General features: G+C 36.1%; 1 protein-coding gene across 2 annotated transcripts in view; it reads left to right on the top strand.

Annotated features, from left to right (window-relative positions):
* LOC107686639 (protein-methionine sulfoxide oxidase mical2b-like) overlaps positions 1 to 24895 on the top strand; it is a 61228-nt gene that overhangs the window by 6503 nt on the left and 29830 nt on the right. The window contains exons 2-17 of one of the 2 annotated variants that reach the window (XM_016483703.1): positions 4164 to 4510; positions 7276 to 7483; positions 8947 to 9063; positions 10047 to 10148; positions 13863 to 14018; positions 14315 to 14415; positions 15531 to 15788; positions 16264 to 16379; positions 16481 to 16607; positions 16690 to 16780; positions 19171 to 19318; positions 19946 to 20145; positions 21173 to 21279; positions 21373 to 21438; positions 21525 to 21656; positions 24057 to 24173. In XM_016483703.1, coding sequence (XP_016339189.1) covers positions 4247 to 4510; positions 7276 to 7483; positions 8947 to 9063; positions 10047 to 10148; positions 13863 to 14018; positions 14315 to 14415; positions 15531 to 15788; positions 16264 to 16379; positions 16481 to 16607; positions 16690 to 16780; positions 19171 to 19318; positions 19946 to 20145; positions 21173 to 21279; positions 21373 to 21438; positions 21525 to 21656; positions 24057 to 24173 — 2310 coding nt within the window. In that variant the 5' untranslated portion in view covers positions 4164 to 4246. The remainder of the gene's footprint in view (positions 1 to 4163; positions 4511 to 7275; positions 7484 to 8946; positions 9064 to 10046; positions 10149 to 13862; positions 14019 to 14314; positions 14416 to 15530; positions 15789 to 16263; positions 16380 to 16480; positions 16608 to 16689; positions 16781 to 19170; positions 19319 to 19945; positions 20146 to 21172; positions 21280 to 21372; positions 21439 to 21524; positions 21657 to 24056; positions 24174 to 24895) is intronic. The other variant, XM_016483704.1, reaches the window with a different exon arrangement.

Here is a 24895-nt window from a genome sequence, read left to right as displayed (position 1 = left end):
ACCACTGATCTATATTAGTGGAGCGCACAATCCGCGCTCAGTCTCAAACAGCTTGTGAGCCACAAATACCAAAATGAGTGGCTAACTGCGCTAAAACGCTAAAATGCCCGTTTTGGCGAGTATCCAGTTAAAGACAGTCAGTTTTAGAACGTTAAATAGTTGAGATGTTAATCAAAGAACAAAAGACAAAGAAAATAATTTTCTGCTCTTGACTGAATACGTTTTATAACTTTAATGTTTAATTAGCATTAATCTGTATTTAATTTTTACAATGAAGATTACAGAAATTAAAGTAATAAAATGTAAAATAACCCTGGATGTTATTTTACATTTGATTACTTTCATTTCTGTAGTATTTCTTAACTGAATAAAAACTTACTTAACCTGAAAAACTTTCATAGTTTCATAGCTCGCTTTATTCTATTGCATTTATTTGTGCTGTTGTTTGCAATTTTTTTTAATTTGTTCTTATTTTATTACTGACTTTTTACTGTGTTTTTTTATGAAAATAAAACTTTGTGTTGAAGAAAAGTAGATTTTTGTTTGTATATGCTGTCAATTATAGTACTTAGAAAGAAAATCGGAATCGGCAAAAATCGGTATCGGCAGATCACACTAACAAAAAAATCAGAAATCGGCCAAGAAAATTGCAATCGGTGCATCTCTAATTTTTATGAAGCTTTATTTCTGACAAATAGGAAAATAATACTTTTTATGCACTTGACTGTTGGAAAAAATTATTGGGAATAAGTGTCCCTGTAAGGAAATACCATTTCAGACTCCTATTTGATTTGCTTTATTTCTCAGTTGTTCTTGGCGAAGTATGCAAGCATGTGAAAATTCTTTCATACCTCTTGTGCAGGAATACCAGTGACACTTTAAATTGTGAAACATCTTTGTTTCAAGTAGAGATGCACCATTACCATTACTGTTTTTAAAGATTGACCAATACCAATAAATTTAAATAATCTGTAAATTGATTGTTACCAATAGGGATGGGTATCGTTAAGGTTTTAACGGTATTACTCTTCTTATCGATACTGCTTATCGATTCGGTACTTTAACGGTATTCTTATCGGTACTTTTTGTTTTATATTATATATATATATGACAAATTAAGAGCTGAATTAACATTGCTTTATATTCTGAAATGTAAAATAAACATTTAATGAAATGAATATAAAACATCAATTTGTAAATGCACCAGTGTGCAGGCATTTTTAGTGTTTTATACATAAGATACAGTAAGAACATGAACAAAGAAACAAAGTAAAACAAACTGACAAATACAATAAAACAAATGTACAAATGAAATGAAATAAACAGTGCTGTCATTTTTCCATGAAGCTCCTCCGCGTGGGCGCGATCTCGCTTCTGAATTGCGAATAGCAAAAATGCATCATAGACAAATGTTTGAAAAACAGCTGGTGACTCTGGTGAGATAGAATTTGCAAGATAATGTATATATAGCAATAATAAATGTATGTGTGTTTTCTTAATTTCTCCAGTACCGATAGCAGAACCGTTAACGGCAGAGTTTATCGATACTCCGGTCTTTCATAATTTAGCCCCAGGACCGATTAAATACTGGGTTTCGGTACCCATTCCTACCTCAACCAGTGTAACCAAACTCTCCAAGACAGCAGCATTGCTCTCCAGTTACTTTTGTTTGCCTGTACTGTAATAGTCTTTTACTTCAGGCAGTAAACTACTAATGCATATTGACTCAGTAGGGTGTACTTTCCCTACAAGCATTAATGACTGCTTGTTTTCAACACTGAATAAAATAAGGAATGTTTCTTGATCAGCAAATCAGTATATTAGAATGATTTCTGAAGGATCATGTGACACTGAAGGCTGAAGTAATGATGCTGAAAATTCAGCTTTGCCATCACAGAAATAAATTTACCTTTTAAAATAGTCAAATAGAAAAGTTATTTTGAATTGTAGTAGTATTTTACAGTATTATTGTTTTTATCAAATAAATGCACCCTTGGTGGACAATAGTAGAGAAGGTCAATTCCCATTTGTGTGCTCCTGTAGGTCACATGAATAATATTAGTGATGTAGGAATGTTGGCTTTTAGGAATTCCAGTTTGAAGTGGTGCCGCTTTCTGCTGAATCCAGTGGGACACAGTTGAACCCTTTGATGGTTTCTCAAAGCTGAAGCTCCTGCAAAAAGATCAGTCTAGTCCTTATGCTGAAAGACTGCAGGTCTGAGCTGTCGCAGTCAATTTGCTTGGCGATCACTGTGACATTAGCATATGCTAGTCTTCAATGACTATTAATGATAGACAGGATGGGCAAATGTGCTTGATCCTGTTGAAAAATATCTTTGAAGGCAATGCCAAAGGGTGTTAACTTGAATTCCACTGCTTGCAGTTGTGCCATCTGTCGAGTGGCTGTTCCTAGAGACACAATTTGATTTGTAGCTTCTAAATGAGGCCCGTCTTGCTGTTTTTCTTATGATTTTCTGCCAGGGCAACTTTCCTGGCACGTCTTGCTTCAAGAAATATCCCCTACTGCCTTTTTAGCGTGGTTAAATTTAGCAATGGGAACTTTCCCACACTGCACTGGCTGCATTGACCATTGGTGACATGTAAAAACTCACTGCTCTCGTTGGTCCTTGGAGAATTCAAGGACCGGGAATTTGGGTCATGGTATATTTTTATGTGTTTTTGATGGTAGAGGACCAGTGAAAATGGTAATAAACAGTGGACGTGGCTGCACAAATGAATCAGGAGAGAGCAGCTAATGCCACCCTGCAGATAAATGAGAAGGTCTTGCCAGCTGTCAGATTTGATTAGGCTGCTGAGACTCAAGTGACCCTCAGGAGTGTTAATGGAGAGAAAGATGCAGGACTGCTATTGGGCTCAAGCTTTCGACAAGTCTGCTCACTCGTTCAGATGACCTCCGACACGCATTCAAATCATTCACATATCACTCCGCTCTGGTTTCACTCCCAAATCAACTCTTCGTTTGCAACTGGAAGACGAATTGCTTTCCTCAACCCATTCATCTAAAGGACGCATTGAGAAATGCATGATATTGTCGTTCCAAACCTATTTACACTCTTCTTCTGAGAAATTTTTGAAGAATGTGCTGGCAGCTCTTTTTGTATGAAAATATTTTCTGGCTCACAGGTTGTCTACAACTGGGCCAATCTTGGTGTCCTGATTCTCGTTAAACATTCCTTTGTTCTGTCCCGTTTGCTCTGCATGCATTAATCCTATCAAGCACTTGACTCTGAGTTAACGTGACTCTTCTGGACTATTTTACAGCACATGCCAAGTGTTTTTGTGTCACTCAGCTAAAAATCTAGAGCACTGTTTTTACCAAGCCATTGTCCGTTGGTCCAGATTGACATGTACATTGCTACTAGGTATTTGTACGGATGGTTGACTTTGTCCAGCTGTTGACTAGTATTTTATTTTTTATTTTATTTTATTATTTTATTTTTTGTTTGTTTTATTTTGTTTTTATTTTATTTTGTTATTTTTATTATTTATTTTATTCCAAATATATTCCCCTGGCATGGGACACCACATTTCCAAAGTATAAAAAAAACAACCCAACAAAATTAAATAATTGTTTGCAATTGTCATTGTCAAAGCAAATTGTTAAAATTATCAGGAAAAAAATTACTTTTATTAAGTTGATGGTTTACTTTTATGTATTTGTATTATTTATGTACCTGTTTTACTTTTACTGTATTTTTTTGTACTTTTTATTTTTTATTATTTAGTACTATTTATTGTTTATTGTATTTAGTTTTATGCATTATACCAAATTATTTGGTAAACGTAATGTTTTTTTTTTTATCATTTAAATGTTCACAATTTATTCTCAGTTTAAATTGCCCTGCTTTTTATGAAATTATGTAAATGTGTAGGCTATATCCCTAATTCTTATAAGGACAGTGCCGTTTTATTGATATAATTGACCTTTATATACAAACAGCACTGACGGGCTGCAATCAGAGCAATAAATGAATTTACACAATGTGAACTGCCTACCATTTTTAGTCATTTCACCGCACTGTATACCCATATATAGGATGTTTTTTTCCACATATGAATGGTTGATTGCAAATCATGAAATTTATGGCACTTTGGTCCCAGTGTAAAAACAAATAAAGCCCTCTCTTCCTTTTCTTTCCCCAGTCTTGAAAAGGAATGCCAGCACCAACCAACCCCTGACTGAACCCCCTGTCCACAGAGGGAAAGAGTGAGTTCAAATAGGAAGGATGGGGGAGATGGAGGAAGAGCGTACATCTCAGGCCGGCCAGCTGTTTGAGAACTTTGTGCAGGCCACTACCTGTAAAGGCACCCTGCAGGCCTTCAGCATCCTCTGCAGGCAGCTGGAGCTGAACCCCTCCGACCACAGAGGCTTCTACAGCAGCCTGAAAGCTGCCGTCACCTACTGGAAGGCCAAAGGCCTTTGGGGGAAACTGGACAAGAGAGCAAGCCATAAGGAGTACAGTAAGGGCAAAGCCTGCATGGACACCAGAGTAAGTCTGTAGAGCTCTAGACATGTACTTAAAATCTCACACTTCTTAGAGGAAACAAAAATCTTTAAATAAAGGTGCTTTGAAAGCTCACTTGGAGATTTTAATTGATGATCTTATGTCGTATAAGATGACAAACTTGTTAGCTGTACATTTATGGGATTCTTTGGCTAAAAATGTCACTATTTGCTGCATAACTAAAGAGAATTTAAATAGCACCAACAACAACTCATTTTCATATCCATATTTGTTAGTCAAATCACTTTTTCCTGATAAAAATGGCTGAGATCACTGTTGCGATGGCTGTTTTGGCACTGCATCTTGTGTTCTTTCTGTTTATAAAAGGAAACAGGAAATGAGGATCAGCATCATTTAGTTTTAGCCATTTTTCCACTGCAGTCGACCGTTTGACTGAAGGGTCAAAGGTTAGGAGGTTAGGGTTTTGTCTATCTAGAGCTCATTTAGAATAGATTTTACCTCTAGAGATGGCCTAAAATGCTTGCTTTTAAGAGATCCAAATCGTCATGTTAGCATTAGCAATGGTTTGACTAAAAATACGCCACTGAAATCCCATACAAATTATTTTCTCATCAGAGTGATTCCGTAATGTTGCTTTAACTCATGAGAATGGCATGATCTCAATGTTGGAGTGCCATACCATGCTAATCTGGGCTTACTTTTTGTGGAGGCTGCATGCTAGCAAGTGTTTGGGCTGGTATTATTGTGTTAGCTTGGGAAAATAAGTCGTCTTTGTTTAACTCTAAGCTCAGGGTTACTGTCAAAATCTGCTATGCATTAACTAGACCACTGTGTTATCGTGTAGATGTTTGTGAGCACTGAGCATTCAATGGAAGAGTCAATCTCATGTCACTTGATTTAGCAGACGTATTGAGATTGTGCTTCGCGCATTTTGCATAGTGGTTTTGCCTGTGGACTTATTGACCTCATTTGAGCTCGATAAGGTGTTGAAATAATTGGAAACCTTTAAGGAATATTTGTTTTGCAGTTAAGTGTCAGTTTAAGAGGATTAAATGCTAATCTCTGGGGTTTTAGCTATTTATTTCTAGTGTTTTAACTCGGTCTATGCTACGATTATTGCTGTTATTTTTGTTGTGGAGCAAGTCGTAGTTTGTTTGCATAGGTTTGCATTGTGCGCTTAAGGTTTATCTCGCACAAATTTGTTGACTTATTTCACAACAACAGTATTAAAGGAATAGTTCACCCAAAAATGGAAACTCTGAATGAATGAATAAATGAACTTCTTCCATTCTTGAAAGACAGTAAGATTAATCCTAAAGCTTGGCTTTTGAATGCAGGTCAGCATTGCTCTGGCACAGAAACGCCTTTCTAAATGTCTTCAAAAGTAGTAATATAAAGAGACAGAAGCCTACAGTGGTGTCTGAAGCTGAGAGTAGCACTTTCTCCAGGGATCATGTCTGGAACAGGAAGCGTAGGCATACTGACTCATCTTACAGGAAGTTGGGATCATCAGTCAAACACTAAGATAAAGAATGATGGCAGAAATTGTGGTTCCTGTAAAAGCAGTTTGGTTGGTTGCACAAAACTAAAGTTGTTCATGTGCAAATGAGAACATAACATTCCTGAATTGTTGAATTGGAAAAATGAATTCCTCTTAAAGGGGTAGTTCACACAAAAATGAAAATTCTGTCATTAATTACTCACCCTCATGTCGTTCCAAACCCGTAAGACCATCGTTCATCTTCAGAACACAAATTAAGTTTTCATGAAATCCAAGAGCTTTCTGACCCTGACCCAACACAACTACCACGTTCAAGGCCCAAAAAGGTATAAGGACATTGTTAAAATGGTCCATGTGACATCAGTGGTTCAACCTTAATGTTATGAAGCTACGAGAATACTTTTTGTGTAAAAAGAAAACAAATATAACGACTTTATTCAACAATTTCTTCGCTTCTGTGTCTGTCGAAGCTGGGCCTTGAACGTTTCAGTTGCGTTGCTGTCTATGCAGGGTCAGAAAGCTCTCGGATTTAATTAAAAATGTCTTAATTTGTGTCCCGAAGATGAACGAAGGTCTTACAGGTTTGGAACGACATGAGGTTGAGTAATCGATGACAGAATTTTCATTTTTGGGTGAACTATCCCTTTAAATATATGAATTGCATATTTAAGCTTAAAGAGTTTTATAAATGCACCTTGTTCAAACACCTCTAATGTGAAAATGATTGCCATATGTGGACATAAATGGTCAAACTATTACATTTCCCAAAGCCAAAACTTTGAAACTGTCTTTCCATCTAAACACCACCAGGTTAGTGCAGCAATTCATTTTGTTCAATATTGTCTTCTCTTGCCATCTAATGACAGGTAATAAAAGTGTGATTAAAGTGTTTTTGCCATTTTATGACCACTTTTGAACCAGCCTTTTATGGATATGTGAGTTTGTACACAATATTAGGTCAAGTAAACCGTAACACTTGTCATGTTTTTCTTAGAAACTACAGTCATAATCCCTGCTTTGTTGAGAGAGACAAGTAGAGACGTCACCCAGTCCTGGCTTGTGTTTGAACTTGCTTGGATTGGGTTTAAAGTGACAAGTGGGTAGGTGAAATCATACCATTTGATTGTGCCAGAAGAATGGGAATGCACAAATTGGTTTTGATTGGTCAGGAAGTTGACGTGTTTGGAGTGAGTCTTTGCTTCTACTTGTAGACGCTCTCCATAAAAATGCCCAACAGTGTCATTTAAATAAGTCCTTTAAATAATGCCAAACTTGTTTGTTTCCACAGTGTCTCATCATTGGTGGCGGTCCCTGTGGCTTTCGGACTGCCATAGAGCTGGTTTTGCTCGGTGCCAAGGTGGTGGTGATTGAAAAAAGAGACACCTTCTCCAGGAACAATGTCCTGCACCTTTGGCCTTACACCATCCAAGACCTCAGGGACCTTGGAGCCAAGAAGTTCTATGGAAAGTTCTGTGCTGGATCTATAGACCACATCAGTAGGTCGAATCTGTTTTCATACTAACCAGAAACCAAAATTTTCACTGATATCCCTTCTAGTCATTGAGAGATACCATAACAGGAAAACAAGATATGGTTTCATCAGATGTTGCAATCACATGCAGGGATTTGCGCATGAGCTTGATGAAAAAATTTTTTTTAGACACACTGATGTTCTTTTTCTTTCAAGCTCTGCCAACTGAGCCTATTGTAAGTCTGATATGTTCCTCTTTATGGTCCCTGAGATAGGACCAGTCCAACCCAACCAAAAGAGATTAGAGTAGAGTAGCTGGGATTATGCAAATGTATTTTTCCATGCTTATCTCTTTAAAAATACTGACTGCTGTCTGATAGTTTAAGTTCATGCTGCACAATGTGTGTATGCATACATGTAGAGCTGCACGATTCTGGATAATTTGGGAATCACGATTTTTTTTGTTTCAAATAGAGATACGATTCTCCCATGATTCTGAACTAAACAAAATAATGTGTGGCAAAATATTATTGCTGCATTTGATTTAAAAGTGTTTAATTAATTTGAATGAATTAAACATTTTAATATACACTACCAGTCAAAAGATTTTGAACAGTAAGATTTTTAATGTTTTTTAAAGAATTCTCTTCTGCTCACCAAGCCTGCATTTATTTGATACAAAATACAGCAAAAGCAGTAATACTGTGAATATTTTTACTATTTAAAATAACTGCTTTCTATTGGAATATATTTTAAAATGTAATTTATTCCTATGATCAAAGCTGAATTTTCAGCATCATTACTCCAGTCTTCAGAGTCACATGATCCTTCAGAAATCATTCTAATATGCTGATTTGCTGGTCAATAAACATTTTATTATTATTATTATTATTATTATCAATATTTAAAACACTGAGTACATTTTTTCAGGATTCTTTGATGAATAGAAAGATCAGCATTCATCTGAAATAAAAAGCTTTTGTAACATTATACACTCTACCATTCAAAAGCTTGGAGTCAGTATTTTTTTTGGGGGGGGGGGATTATATAAATTAATACTTTTATTTAGCAAGGATCCTTTAAATTTTTCAAAAGTGATGATAAAGACATTTATAATGTTACAAAAGATTCATACTATTTTGGTTTCTGTACCCAATATTTAAAAAAGCAATAAAAATATCGGTATCGGCAAGTACCAAAAATAAAAGTATCGGTATCGGGCGAGTACTGGAAAAAGTGGTATCGGTGCATCCCTAGCGCCATCTGCTGTTGGAGAGTGAATGTGTGTTTTCATTCAGCATGTCTCCTTCATGCGTTCCACCATGCGCTTTTCATGCGTGCTTGTTTACATGAGTGCACATGTCTAATATCAACATTATTGTAACGGCCTTGCACCAGCACATCCTCAGTAATAGTACATGACAAAATGAACCGTATAAATGTGTTTCCTCCTTAGTGGAACTGATGGGGACTTTCTTCTATTTTCAGGTATTCGTCAGCTGCAACTCATGCTGTTAAAGATTGCTCTCATTGTTGGGGTTGAGGTGCACGTCAACGTGGAGTTTGCCAAGCTTCTCGAGCCACCTGAGGACCAAGGCACTGATGGTAATTGGCAAATCATCATGACATCTAGCTTTGAGGACTACATTGAACACAGTGTCTCTTAGCTCACATTTACTGTCCACAACGCACCCTGACAGACCTGAGACACGTGGATCACCCAGGCATCATCATCATATAATCCCACACAACTATAAATATGTCCAAGACAGCCCGTCACCTGATTTCTTTACACCTCATGTGGTCTGGAAAGGGTTGGGTAATCATTACCTTTCATCTTATGTAATTTCTTGGCAGATTTACACCCTTTTGCCAGTTGCCCTACACACATATCCCCACGCACACCCAGGACAGTGTGTTTAGGAATGAGATCACAGACAGAAAGAAGCTGTAAACCAGTTTTCAAACTTATCTGCTCTGTTTACGTTCTGGGCTATATTTCTTGCAGCCTATTTAACAAAGCTGGTTAGGGAATGTTCATAATTTTCTCTTTAAAAGTGTCATTTTAACATCTACAATGGGCCTAACATTGGTTGAATGTCAGTTTACCCAGGGATTGTTGTAACTTCCTACTTCAAGATCCTAATGGATTTATGGAAGCAAAAGCAGGGCTAAACCAGATCATGAAAACTGACACCTTCCCACTATGTACCCTTGACGCACATACATGACTGATACCGAGAAGGTTTGTGTCGTTCCTCCACGTCAATGGCACTCACCAGTCTGCATTGTGCAAATGATAAACCCTCGGTTCTGTACTATATATAAAGTCAGGGGTCATTAGGGTCTATATCGCCTCTCCTGCTATGCATTGCTGATCAAAAGAGCATCGTTGGCCTTACGTCAAATTATACAGACGTCACACATGGATGGAACATGAAGGTTGTCTTTCCAAATACAAGTAAGCTTTTTTCCCTGGTGGCTTCACACACTGAGTTGGCTGTACTTTTAAAGCTGCAGTAAACAAAAGAAAGGCCAAGTTATTTTGTTTTCCTTTGAGCTTCTTTGACCAGGTGTCTGCATTCCAGGGCCAGGATGGAGGGTGGAGGTCCGGCCGGCCGATCACCCCATCTCAGACTATGAGTATGATGTGATCATTGGAGCAGATGGAAGGAGAAGCACTCTAGATGGTAAGCAAATATTTACGTAGTTTATATAAAACTAAAAATAAAATGTTCCATTTCACCCTACATAGTTTCTAAATGGCTTAGGTTTGAAATGGAGGCGTTTTTCTGTTTCCATAAATCATTTGAGGTTAATTATGTGTTATGTGTGCATCTTAACTTATCCTCTCGTAAATGAAGGAACTCTGTTTGCAATGAAATGATCATATCTTCTAAACAAACATATCCTTCTAAGGAATCAATATTAATCTTGCCTGAAATATTCCTGGAACTCAACTGGCAGAACCTGATGGTTACGGTCAACGCAAAGGTATTTGCTAAGGCAGCATATATTTGCAAATGATGGCCAATTTCAAGGGTTTTATTCCCAGGGTATTTGCTATATATCATTATGTATCCTATATATATATATATATTAGTGCTGTCAAAATTGGCGCGTTAACTAGGGCTATGAATCTTTGGGTAGACAGCGAATCGATTCGATTGACGATTCACAGGTTTTCGATTCAAGAACGATTTTTGCAAATTCAGAACGATTCAGTTCGATTCACAATTAAATTCGATTCGATTCGATTAACGATTCAATTTTGCATTCTTTAAGTGCATTCAAAGGATTATTTAAATGCTTCCCCTAAATTCTTTAAATGCTTAGTCAAGGGGGCAAATTACATGGCAGCCTTTATGGTTAGAGAACCATAGGTTAGAGGGAAAAAAACACTTTTGTCCATTGTTAGATGCTAGTTAAATGTTTTTCAAATGTATTTCAAGGTTTTTGTTAATGCTGTGGTTATTTTAACAGTTTCCTTCGTACATTCGGTTCAACGACATTATTAAAACCCATTTATCATTCAATGGAACTGTGTGTATGCTTTAGACACTTACATTTTTGCTCTGTCCATGCAATAAATGCGCAGCCTTCGACTGCTCAGGTAATGTCGTCGGCATGACCGAGAGCCATTGAAAAACTACAGAAAAGTAAAATCTACTTCACTTTAGCATTACTGGCCACTAGTACTAAGGAGAGATCACACATCAGCTGCTCAAAAAATGTGTCAGTGAGACGAACGGAGCGCGAGTGCAATCTTGTGACAGTCACAGGCGGTAAATAGTGCAGCGCGTGAAGGAGAGATGCAAGGGCACGAACACTGTTCAAGGTCTCCATTCATTCGTGGTTGTAGTCATTTAATGTGTATATATTTTGAAAGCATTGAATCGCTATTGAAATTGAGATTCATGCGATTCTTAGTGTTTTCAATTTATTACTGTCCGAAATCGACGATTCACAATTAAAAAATCCATGTTTCAAGATCGATGCATTGCATCGTCAGGGTTTGTAATCGATGCATCGAGAAAAATGAATCGTTACACCCCTAGTGTTAACGCATGTGCTTAATCTTTCCGGTTTAACAGCGTTAAAAATATTTAAAGGGTTAGTTCACCCAAAAATGAAAATTAGCCTGTGTTTTACTCGCCCTCGAGGCATCCTAGTTGTATATGACTTTCTTCTTTCAGATGAATCCAATCGGAGCTATATTAAAAATTGTCCTGGCTATTCCAAGCGTTATTGCGGTGGGTGTTTCTGTTGAACAGTCCACAAGACGTCAAATAAAGCATGCGCATCCATAATAAAACGTGACTCACACGGCTCCCCGCTCAACGGGGTGAATAAAGGCCTCCTGTAGCGAATCCATGTGTTTTTGTAAGAAAAATATCCATATTTCAAACATAATAAACACTTTTCTCTCACTTTATCTAACTGTGATATGCGGAAGGCGTTCCAGCGGATGACATAGGACGTCGGCATTGCGTGATTAGTGACAAACGCGGAGAGAGAACAAAACAAAACGCCGGTCACGAATTAGAAGTACAAACCGAGTATTTGTAAAGAAAAATGTCGGAGGATTTAGATATAAGCCAAGAGGAGACTGGTTTTCCTTTGCTAAAGTAAGGAAACTTTGCTTCCTTTGCTCCTGTAAACAAACTTGCGAGACTAGCATTTCTCAGATGCGCGCGTGACGCATATATCCTCTGTCATCCGCCGGAATGCTTCCGCATAGGAAACACTGCAATGATAATGCTTGGAATAGCCAGGACAATTTTTAATATAACTCTGATTGTATTCGTCTGAAAGAAGAAAGTCATATACACCTAGGATGCCTCGAGGGTGGGTAAAACAGACTAATTTTCAGATCTGCGCCACGTTCAGCAGCAGCTCTCAAATTAATAGCAGCCAAATAACCTAATAACCAGCTGCTGTGGTGTCTGTTGATCAAAGAACAAAAGAAAAAAAAGAGGAAATCAATAATTTTTGTAGCTTTAAGGATTCATCTACATTTAATTTAGAATTTAGTGTTTGATAACTTCAATTTCTGTATATTTCCTACTTGCTGAAGGGCAAAGGTAGCTAAATATGACATTTATTATAATAGGTTTGTGTGAAGATTGTTTTAAGTTCACTTAAATTAGAAGTTGTTGTTTTTTAAAGTCTATTAAATGTTAAAATTGATAGCTCTCAATTATACTGTAATGTTAAATGGATATATCAGTGGTTAAACATTATGAAAAAAATATCTAATTCAATTAGGAAAAAATATTTAATAGAGACATCCGTAGTATTGGTATCAGTGATGCTCGCCTTCAGTCATAAAGATGCCACTAAACAAATATTTAAAAATAATACTGTCATTGTTGTTTCTACATTAATTTGAAGATTGCATGTGAAATTATTGCAATATAAAAGTATATTTAAAAACTTGGTAATGTTAGGTGGGATGTTATGGTATATTTTTGGGTTTTGTTTGCCAGACATCATATGGTGGACCAAACTAACATCTTGGAACACTATATCAGGAAAAAATACACTGTGCAAATGTCTTCGTGAATGGCACATATTTAGCACTTTCAGACTGTAATCTTTACATCTTATGAGATTTGGCTCTCTCAAACATAATAAACCTGCTAAAAGGCTTTAACATGCCCACTCAGTCAAGAAAATTGCCCCAGTGACTCCAATTTCCAAAAACTCTCTGTCCTACATTCAGTCTCTCATTCCTTGAGAACACGGGTCAGTTCTTTGTGTTTGACAGGAAGTTGGTTAACTCACTACAGCAGGGGTGGAGCGGGACTCCTTTCATTGCTTCCTGCTGACACAGTTAGTGGAATTCACAGACATTGAGCAGAAAGGCAGATCCTAGATCAGACTTGAATCGGCTCTCCAAGTTCAAACAAGAAACCTTTGAACCATGCTGCGCTAAGTTACACCCAGACTTGACACATGAATTGTTTTTATGTGGGATAGTGATAGTAAACAAACACTTGGTGTATAAGTGCTACCATGAAAAGAAAATATATTATGTTGCTTTTTTCACACAGAAAGGTGCAAAGACTGTATTGTGTAATTTGTTGTTATGAAAACGCTTTTGTTTTGCACAGGTCAGCGTGACCTGAAAAGTCTTGCACTTTTATTTTTGCAAATATATGCTGCCTTGGCAATTACCATATCTATTGATTTGACAAAAAAAAACTGTTGACTGTTTTAAAGCACCTTGCGTCTTATCTTATACATATCCGTAAAAAAATGAATACAATTATTTATTTATTTTAAAGATTTAAATTTTAACTTGGAACAAACGTGAGCAATAATAATAGTGATGTTTCAGTTAGCAATCAACACTAAATGAAAACCATGAATGCAAAGCATTATGTTGTTCTCTACTCCAGGCTTTAAGAGAAAGGAGTTCAGAGGGAAACTAGCCATCGCCATCACTGCAAACTTTGTAAATCGCAACACGACAGCTGAGGCCAAAGTGGAGGAGATCAGTGGAGTGGCCTTCATCTTCAATCAGAAGTTCTTCTTGGAGCTCAAGGAGGAGACCGGTGTGGTGAAGCGCCTGCATGACCGAAACAAAATCTGTGTTCTTTAAAAACTTAATCCTTAATGTTTCTAAAATACAAATTACATAATACAAATCCTAACACATTATTAGCATCAGTGTGTAATGGTTCCACTCCTTAAAGTGAGCAAAACTGCACTGTAATCTTCTTCTGAGGCAGATGCCATTTTGAATATGCCCTCATCAAAGTTAATAATAGAGCTTAATTCATCGTACACAACACCAGCAACAAAACAGTCGCACAATCATGCTAATGGACCTCATTTATCTTTTGTACAGGCATTGATTTGGAAAACATTGTCTATTACAAGGACAACACGCACTACTTTGTCATGACTGCAAAGAAACAGAGCTTGCTGGACAAGGGTGTGATCATCAATGTGAGTAAATATTTGAGTAATATTAAATAATTTTATAGATTTGTATATTCATTTGTAAAGCATGTACACATCATGGTAGTATTTGTTGTTATGCTGTTTAGTGTTATTTAATTTTTAGTTAAGTTTTATTTATTTATTTTTAATTTTTGACTTCTTTTAGCAGCAAGGTTAGGATTAGAGTTGGTCTTTAATAACTATTACAAGCTTAATCTGTAAACAATATCAAACAATGGTCCACACCATTATGTAAAAAGCATTTGTGTGTCCTATGGCGAATATTAGTCATCCTATGATAGACATTACAAAGTATTTTGCTCTCTGAATGCATTAGAGAGAACTTACACGTTTATTGTGAAAAGAAACTCTATCAGGAAGCCTTGTGTTGGCGTCTCTGCCAGACATGGAGTATGATACAGGATATTACAGCACAGCAGCTGAGTGATTGAAGCTCTTTGAGTGTTTGGAGTTTGTCTGGAGTTTTAAACTCACGCTCTTGGACAGCGGCCCCAGTACTCACAGTGGAGACTGTAAAAACCTGGCTCATCACTCCAACATAATACTGATGATGCTGCTGCTGTGCAATCCACTTAACTTTAAGCTACTTGTTGCGTTCAAATTTGCCCTATTGTTTTGACATGACTTGATAGGATTGTTTGTGATCTTATCTATGCACAATCAGCTTGTAACACTCCAAAGAGAAAGGAAAACTTGAAATCGCATCATATGACCCCTTTAACATCCTGCATGTGCACCTAAAACTGATCTCAGTTATCACAGTGGTTCTAAAATATATATAGATGTATTGCATAAAAATAAATAAATAAATTAAAAATTTGTTTTTTAAATAAATACATAAAAATAAAACAAAATGCAATAATAAAAAATAAAATTCAATAAAAACTTTAAATAAAAATCTAAAATAAAAGAATTAAAATAAACAAAACACAAAATAAAACAAAACCATGCAATAATATAATAATAAAAATCATAAATGTAAATTAAAATCTAAAATAATTTAAAAATATGAAAACGAAATATCAAAAATATATATTTTATTTATTTTGGTCATAATATTTCATTTAAAAGTATGTTTCCTCTGTTTTTTCCTTTCCCAGGACTATATTGAGACTGAACGGCTGTTGGCGAGCGATAACGTAAACCAAGAGGCTTTGCTCTCTTACGCCCGTGAGGCTGCAGATTTTGGCACAAATTACCAGCTTCCTTCTTTGGATTACGCCATCAACCACTACGGCCAGCCAGATGTAGCCATGTTTGACTTCACCTGCATGTACGCCTCAGAGAACGCCGCGCTGGTGAGGGAAAAGAGCGGCCATCAGCTGCTGGTGGCACTGGTTGGAGATAGTCTGCTGGAGGTAGGTGTCATCACATGCCATATATAGTTACATTTTTTTATTTGATCAGTTTTTCTAATTTAATTAGAATAAATAAAAAAACTAATTGTATTATCATTTATCTGAATTAATTATGTATTGTATGTTATCATAATAATTAGAGTAAAGCATTAACATAAATTTTAGGATATCTTTATCCCCCTTTTGCCTTAGTAACTTAGTAATTATTCATTTTAAATGTTAACTTGTACTTTTTTTTTTAAAGTTTGAACATTCCAAAATTTCCATTTATTTTGTGGTTTTAAAAAAATTTAAATCTTTGATTTTTTTTGGACGCTTTGACCCTACAGTATGTCTGATATTAAACACAGGAAAAGATAGTTTACTTTAAGTTGAAATATTCCTGATTATTTCAACATGCCACTGGACTGTACAGTGTTTTGTTTAGAGTAGCCTGTAAACATGCAATGTTTTTCTCTCTCTCATTGGTCTCCAGCCTTTCTGGCCCATGGGTACAGGATGTGCTCGAGGGTTTCTGGCTGCCTTTGACACAGCATGGATGATAAAGGGTTGGGCTCAGGGCAAAGGGCCCCTTGATCTTCTGTCAGAGAGGTGCGAACACACTCCATCAACCAATGAACACATTTTGTCTCGTTGTTTTAATAATTTAATATGTTTGTCTTGACCCAATGTCCTCTGTTTGTTTATCATAGGGAAAGCATCTACAGGCTGCTGCCTCAGACGACTGCAGAAAACATCTCAAAAAACTTTGAGCAGTACACCATAGACCCAGCCACACGTTACCCCAACCTCAACTCCACCTGCGTACGACCACATCAGGTGAGACTCCCGCACATCATCACCATATATAGATCTATATGCATCTGTCTTCCTCCTCTAAATGCTAAACTTCCTGTCTCAGGTGCGGCATCTGTACATTAACGGCGAGCAGGACTTGAGTTCTCTAGAGCGCAGTGGACCCACAGGCAGATCTGTAAACATCTCCAGACGAGGTAGATTCAGAATTGTGTGTCTTACAAGATGGCAGCAAATTTGACTGGCTGATTCTCTTTTGTCGAAACAGTCCTTTCAGGGACTGCAACCACAAGAATCAATGCAAATTCAAGTAATCCCTGCATTTGGTTTGCAACAACTTGCAATTTTGTCTTATTTCTGCATTTCCACTTAAAATTGATGGAAAAAGAGAGCAATATCAGGTAATGATTCCCCTTGATCGTGCTACTGTTGACACAAAAGCTCTTTATAAAACTTCATATTGAAAATTGAACTTGTTTCATAATTACAGTATAGGATTAGTGTCATATTTCACTCAACCCAACTCTTAAAATCTCATTCAGTTTCATTTTTATATAATTGGAAAATAGGGTGTAGTGATGCCACAAGATCCATATTTGTTTTATACTGGCTCACCTGGATGTGGCCTCACCTGAACAATAATTCCCACACCCTCTACTCAATCAAAAGGGTTATGTTACATGACGGAAAGGGTCAACAAAAGCGTGTGTGGACTTGTAGTGAATCTTATCACTCACACTATATACAGTATATCTAATATGCTGATTTATTATCAGTGCTGGAAACAGTTGTGCTGCTTCATGTTTTTTCTGGATTCTTTTATGAATAAAAAGTTAAAAAGCATTTATTTAAAATATTTTCTAACAATGTCACTTTTTATCAATTAAACACATCCTTGCGGAATAAAAGTATTCATTACTTTCAAAAAAAGAAAGAAAAAAAAATAACTGACTCCAAACTTTTGAATGGTAGTGTATATTGTAACACAAGATTTCCATTTTGAATAAATGCTGTTTTTTTTTTAATTTTTTTTTTTTATTTTATTTTGTTTAAAAAAAAAAAAGGTATTTTAAAACAGGTCTATTATACAATGAATTATAGGCCTATGATTAAAATATTAACACTTCAGTCATCAATAAAATTCAATGAAATAAAAAGCTTTTATTTCAAGCACCGAATTTCAAAAACAACCTGTTTAACACGAAATATGTTTCTTCTCATTTTTTTTCACTATGTAATATTAGAAATATTAAGGGAATAAATGAAAACAGTTAGCTATATCCTACCGTTATCAGCATATGTTGAAGTAGATTCGTCTCTCGTCGTCTCTGAGAGAATATGCGGCATCAGATGCCGAAAGCTCCGTCATTACTCCGTCATTCAGTTTTTACTTTCACTTTCTGCAGTGAATTTAATTGACTGAGATTTAGATGTTCACCGGCATAACTCTTGCCCAAAGTTTACACGTTGCTTGTGTGATATCCATCCAGGCTCGCCTTCGTGGTTTAAAACAGAAATATTTCCAACATTGCGACAAAAATCATAATTGTCGATTATTCCCTTGAAATTGCGAGGTACATATTACAATTATCACAATTTACATTGAATGATGTTTAATTGTTTGAAGCAAACGCATGCCATATTTTTAGATGAAAATAAACAAGCTGAAAACACTCTAACTGAAAACTTTTATTGCTTTTCTGTAGTATTAAGCCTAAAATGTCAACTATACATTGGATTGGTTTCTTCTTTAAAATAAAAAAGTAAAAATATGCATGGTATTACAAGGTTAAACTAAAACTAAAATTAAAACAATGGAAAAACCTCTGAGATAACCTGTAGAAAGAAAAATATCACGCCTTAAGCATGCAGAATAACATAAGTGGACTTAACAATTAATTGCCGCTTTGAACGATTACGTAATTGTGGCATCTGTAATTGTAATCGCGATTCGAAATTTGATTAATTGTACAGTCTTAAATTATAAATGTTTACAGTCACTTTTTTTTTTTTTTTTTTTTTTTTATAAACTTAATGTGTCTTTGCAGAATTAAAGTAATAAATCTTACTGACCCAAACTTTTGAACAGTAGTGTATAGGGCTGCACGATTAATCGCATGCGATATTTAACGCGCATCTTGTCAGATAGCCGGTTCTGTGATCAGCGGTAAATCTCCATCACCTGCGTGCTTTCACATTGAGCAGCATTAACTACACAGAGCCGTTGTTCACTGACGAGCTGCGCAAAAAATCGCGCGAATATGAATGTGGTTTAGCGCAGCTCGTCACTGAACAACGGCTCTGTGTAGTTAATGCTGCTCAAGGGGAAAGCCCGCAGGTGATGGAGATTCACCGCTGATTACAGAACCGGCTTTACTGATAAGATGCTCGTTAAATTTTAATTTTAATTAGATTAATCGTGCAGCCCTAGTAGTGTATGTCACTGGCAGGTATTATAAAGAGCTGGCTAATTTGTCATCATTCCAAATTTTATCTGTCTCTGAATACATGTATATTGGATTCCAAGTTTCATAATTTAAAAACGATTCACTGTAAAGCTCCTAATGATCGTGTGTATTGATTTCAGAGTCAGAGGTGCGTCCCAGCCGGCTGCTGCTGTGGTGTCAGAAGCAGACCCAGGGCTACAGGGGAGTGGATGTGACCGACCTTACAAGCTCCTGGAGGAGCGGCTTGGCTCTGTGCGCCCTCATTCACCGCCAGCGGCCGGACCTCATGTGAGCGAGACATAACACACAAACTGGCTATCATTCAGTCCCATGATCACACCCTCATATGGTTTTACAAATGCTCCATTATTTGGCAGCTCTTTGATCTCACACACGTGGCGGTACCTCCTTCCCTAAGCCATCAAAACAAGTTATTTGCTTGTACTAAAGAACAATAGCTTTGATATTTCAACTTCGCTTCCCCTGCAGCTTAGTGAAAGTAGTTCAGTTCACTTCAATAAGGTGAATATATCAAAAGGGACCAATAGGGAAGTGAAACATTTAATTGACCAAAAGAAAGAGGAAGAAAAACATGCAGAGGTTGCATCATGATTTACATCAGCAATTACATCATAATTTTCACATTTTCTGTCATAAATCTTGCTGTTCATTCTGGATGTGAAAGAAAATGTGTCAGCGAGATGTGATTCATCATAAATCAGCTTGTCCAATCATCACGCCGTTCTGTGAGAGGGTTTTCGACAAATATTATGCATCACCAAGGATACAGATTGCGCGAACACAGGTTCTCAGTGCAATGGAATGGCATTCAGACCTGATAAGGTTTTTCCTTGTTTTCTCTCATTTGATCTGCTTATGTATCTCACTTCTGTGGTTTCTTCTTGATCTGTCCAGTGATTTTGACTCTCTGAACGAGGCAGACTGCGCTAAAAACAACCAGTTGGCATTTGACATGGCAGAGCGGGAGTTTGGCATCCAGCCGGTCACCACAGGAAAGGAAATGAATGCAGAACGTGGGCCAGACAAGCTCATTATGGTGCTCTACCTCTCTAAATTTTACGAGATGTTCCGCAACTCACCTCAATCCGTCGCAGGTAGAGCTTTCCATACTGTAGAACCTCAATAAAAACCCAAATGACGTGTGAAAGTCTAATATAATTCTGAAGTATGAAATATGTTATAAATGTACTTATGTATCTTCAAATGAAGCCTAGATAAAAAAAAAAAAAAAAAACACTCTTCTTAAATATACTTTATTCCAAATTAAGTGTGGGAAAATCTCAAGTGCCACCATTTAAAGTCTGTTTTTGATCATCTGAGCAGCTTGTCCATCCCTGGACATCCAAAAATTCAACATTTGTCATAAGACTTATAAGCTATAGATTAAATGCTGCATTAGGCAACTGTCATGTTGAGGGCGAGTTTTCCATATAATGGCCTGGATAGTGCTGCATGACTCCGAGTAAGGCATTTTAAAAATGTTGGCATGCAGATGTAGCTTACAGATTGTGAGGCTGTGTGTCATTGCTGATAGTGTGCATTTGTGCATCTGCTATGCATGTGTTTTCTCGCTTTGAGCGTTCTCCAACTTACAAGAAATTAGAAAATAATATTGTTACATTACCTTTAAAAAGCACTTAAGCTGCAGCATCATTTTATAATGGTTCAGGGTGTTTATTAATTTAATAGGTAGGATGTAATATTTTGCTGTTGACAAAGTGTTTTTTATTAGTGCATGCAATCTTAATACTGCTAAGATTTTTAGAACTAAAAACAGTTTCTTATGTAACAGTTAATTATGAATATTATTTTATATTTTTTATATTTTATATATTATATATTTTATATTATAATTGTTTCTACCACTATTATACTATTAATGTTATTATATTAAATTATTGTACATTAATATATTACATTATAACTATCTATATTGTAAATATTATAACTATTATTATATTACATTATTATTAATATTATATTTATATTATTATATTATTAATAATATTACCGGTACATTTTAGCATTGTCCTGCTAAAAGAGGTGTAGCATTTCCTGTTCATTTGCATTAACATACACCAGAGTATGTTACTAAACCAGAATTTTGTATTGTGTTTGCAGGTGTACCCAAAGAGACTGATGCAAATAATGAAGACTATTCATCAAAGACCACAAACTCTCTTTACAACTCACTAAATCAAGCTCTGCCTCGAAAGAGAATCCCAAAGGTAGCATTTTTGTCCTTTTCACTTAACTAATGTAAACTGAGCCTACATCTAAACCTAATAAAGTGTAAAACACTACCACTTCTGTATCCCAAGGTTGATAAAAAGTTGGAAGACAATGACAGCAAAAAGAGGAAGAAGGCCAGCAGTCATCTGGAGGAGGTATGTTAGCTTGTCCTATATGTCTTCTTTCTAAACACCCACAGTTTATTGCTTTGCATGTGCTAATTGGTCTGTTTCTTCCCCAGCTAATGTCCAATCAGAGTGCGCCCCCTGTAGGTGAGAGAGAGGAGCAGAAGGAAAATAAGGTGCGCTCCATGGCAACTCAGCTGCTGGCCAGGTTTGAGGAGAATGCGACAAGCTGTGGTGTGCGCAGACAGGTACGGCTCCACTTCTCTTTTCTTCTTTAAATCAGCCAGTGTCCATCAGGAGACATTACTTCATCTATGATCTTTAAGATCTCCTTAGCTGCTAAAATGATAACAGGAAGTATATTGAGCCTGTTTGTGGACTCTTCATTTGTCCTGTAGTTGGCTGTTTTAGTATTTCAGAAACAGAGACTGTAAACTGCTCATGTGACACTGATACTCTGGAATCAGTAGAACGAGCAGCAGGGATCTCTGATCTAATACGGCTCCTGAACCGTGCCTGTAATCCCGAATGAATACCTGTCTTTGTGCAGCGAAAGTAAATCCTCTGCTTCATCAGATGCAGAATATTTCGATTTGGATGCATGATGGTGCATTTCAAAACATGACTTTTCATTCATTCATTCATTCATTCGATTCGTTCAAACGACTGATTAATTCAGGAATGAAGTAAAGTGCTGTGTTTATGAATGGGGTTTTGAATCATTGGTTCACTCGATTTGTTCAAAACGCGGATTCATTCAGAAACTAAACACCGATGTGTTGCTCGGAGACGCACAACAATTCTATTGTGGCTTTAAAGGTAATATGTTCCCTGCAAAATTGAGTAAAAACACATAATATTGTGTTTAAAATATAACACAATATCAACTTATTTACTGAACTGTTATATAAAATCACATTTAAACTAATACAAAAACTCATACAAGGGCATTTTTTGCACCAATATCTAGAATTTTATAACTGCATTTGTGGAGTTGTTGCCCTGAATCGTATTTGTCAACAGTCAACAATATGAAATGTAAGATGATGTACAGGTCTGGGGGCGGGGCCAGTGCGTTAATTGCATTAAAATATTTTAATTGCGTTATTTGCTTCATAACTAATTAATTAACGTGTTAAACATACAGCCCTAAATTTTATAGATCATATACTGTATGATCTAAATTTTATTTTAAATACTTTTTTAAATACAGTGGCATGCGTAAGTTTGGGAACCCCTTGCAGAATCTGTGAAAATGTGAATAATTTGAACAAAATAACAGAGATTATACAAAATGCATGTTATTTTTTTATTTAGTACTGTCCCGAGTAAGATATTTTACATAAAAGATGATTACATATAGTCCACAAGACAAAAAATAGCTGAAATTATTAGATTCTGCAAGGGGTTCCCAAACTTTCGCATGCCACTGTAATTAGATTTTCTTAAAGGGGTCATATGATGCTTTTTTAAAGATCATTATTTTGTGTATTTGGTGTAACAGAATATGTTGACATGCTTTAATGTTCAAAAAACACATTATTTTTCAAATACTGTACATTATTGTAGGTCCTCTATGCCCCACCTCTCTCAAACGCTTCGTTTTCTACAAAGTCCCTCCTTCCGACAAGCGCAGTCTGCTCTGATTGGCCAGCTGACCCAGTGCACACACACACACACGCACAAGAAAGGAAAACTTGAAATCGCATCATATGACCCCTTTAATAAATTCAAAATTCTTATTTTAATTAAAATTCAATAAAATGTAATATAAATATTTAAAATAAAATAAAAATTAAATAATTAATCATTTGATTATTCCTTAGTAAATTCAGAATAAAACACTTAAACTAAGTAAATAGGTGCTACAAGTGAATGTAGACACCACAATTATAATGAAAAGAATGGATGGATATTTATTATTATTATAAATAAGATTTTGCTAAAGATTCTATTTAACAGTGTTATTAAATTAGTGTTTTTTTTTTTAAAGATTCACTGTAGGTTAGTTGGTACTATACTGTATGATCTAAATGTAAAAACCGAGAAAATTAAAAACACTTAAAATGACAAATGTTTTGCTAGTCAATTTTAGAAAACTAAGATTAGCCTAAAACTGACTACAAAAAAACAGCCAACAAAAACAAATAACATTTCTACTGTTTCTATATTAAATTTCCAAAATGTATGGGTATATTATTTACAGAAAAAGTTGAATTCAGAAGAATAATTGTTTTGTCTCTAGTTGTAATCCCTTAATGCAGTGTAATTGTGATTTTCACAGTCGTCCTGCTGTTTTTCTGCAGCTGGCTTTCCTTTTTTTTTTGAGATTAGCAGCGGTCATTAAATGGTCTGGCTGCTCAATTATAGGCTTAAAGTATGTAGGTCACTCATGGAGTGTTAATACTTCATAACTGACTATGAACAGCTAATGAACATTCTGTGCAGTGCAGTCGTTGTTGATCATAAGCCAATCTGTGGTTTTAAGCATTTAATGCTGTTTCATTCAGTTGTTCTGCTCTTACATTTACTTTCCTTTTTCTGTGGCTTTTCTAGCTTCCCTCTGATTTTCTCTTCCTTTCCATCCTGTTTCTTTCTGCATCTTCTATCTCTTTCTATGTTCCCGGGTGCAATGTTACCGAAACTAGTCTGAATCTGAGGCTGACAAACCTGTATCTCTGGACATGACAGAAAACCTGCGCTTTGCCAAACCTAAGAGCCAGCCCGCACCCCCTCCACCCCCTCCAACCAAACCAAAATGGCAGGTATACTCCGCCAGCGGGAAAGAGCTGTCATTCCACATCACCCACAATCCCATGCAGCAGTGTATTGATTCCATTATGTGTGTCCACTGCAAACCTGACGCACATCCACGACGCAACGTGATTTACACGAGTAGACCATGTCACTAGATCGACATTTCCTAGAATAACATTCCTATCAATCTATCATTCCGTATGTGTTTTCCGCATTCAATCATTCATTGATGTTCCAGAAACAACTCTGGATGCTGATCCAGGAACACAACACTACTTGTGTAAATCATATTAAATGCCATTTTTGTGATGTTATTTTTAGAACAGTCATTTAAAGTTTGAATTTAGACTTTTTAAAAAAGACTATTTAAGACTATTTTATCGACTATTAAGATTATTTATTAAAGGAATTTAATTTTAAATAAAACCCTTAAAACTAAAATAAAGTATAAAAAAGTGGTGACATGTGACATGTCATGTGTTTGGGTTATGAGTCCAACTCTCTAACCATTAGGCCACGACTTAAATTAATGCTACAAGTGAATTTAGGCATCACAACATTAAAATGTGAACCCTGAAAATGTTTTTTTTTGTTTGTTTGCTATTTGCTAAAGATCATATTTAACAGTGTTATTAAATTATTTTTAATTTAAACAGTTCTTGACTTTTTCTTTAACTTTAAACTCATGAATTTTAGGGAAGCATTGATATATGCACCTGTGCCGATAATT

Source organism: Sinocyclocheilus anshuiensis, unplaced genomic scaffold (assembly GCF_001515605.1).
Source record: "Sinocyclocheilus anshuiensis isolate Anshui unplaced genomic scaffold, SAMN03320099.WGS_v1.1 scaffold1102, whole genome shotgun sequence".
Lineage (NCBI taxonomy): Eukaryota > Metazoa > Chordata > Actinopteri > Cypriniformes > Cyprinidae > Sinocyclocheilus > Sinocyclocheilus anshuiensis.
This window is presented reverse-complemented; position numbering and strand designations above follow the sequence as displayed.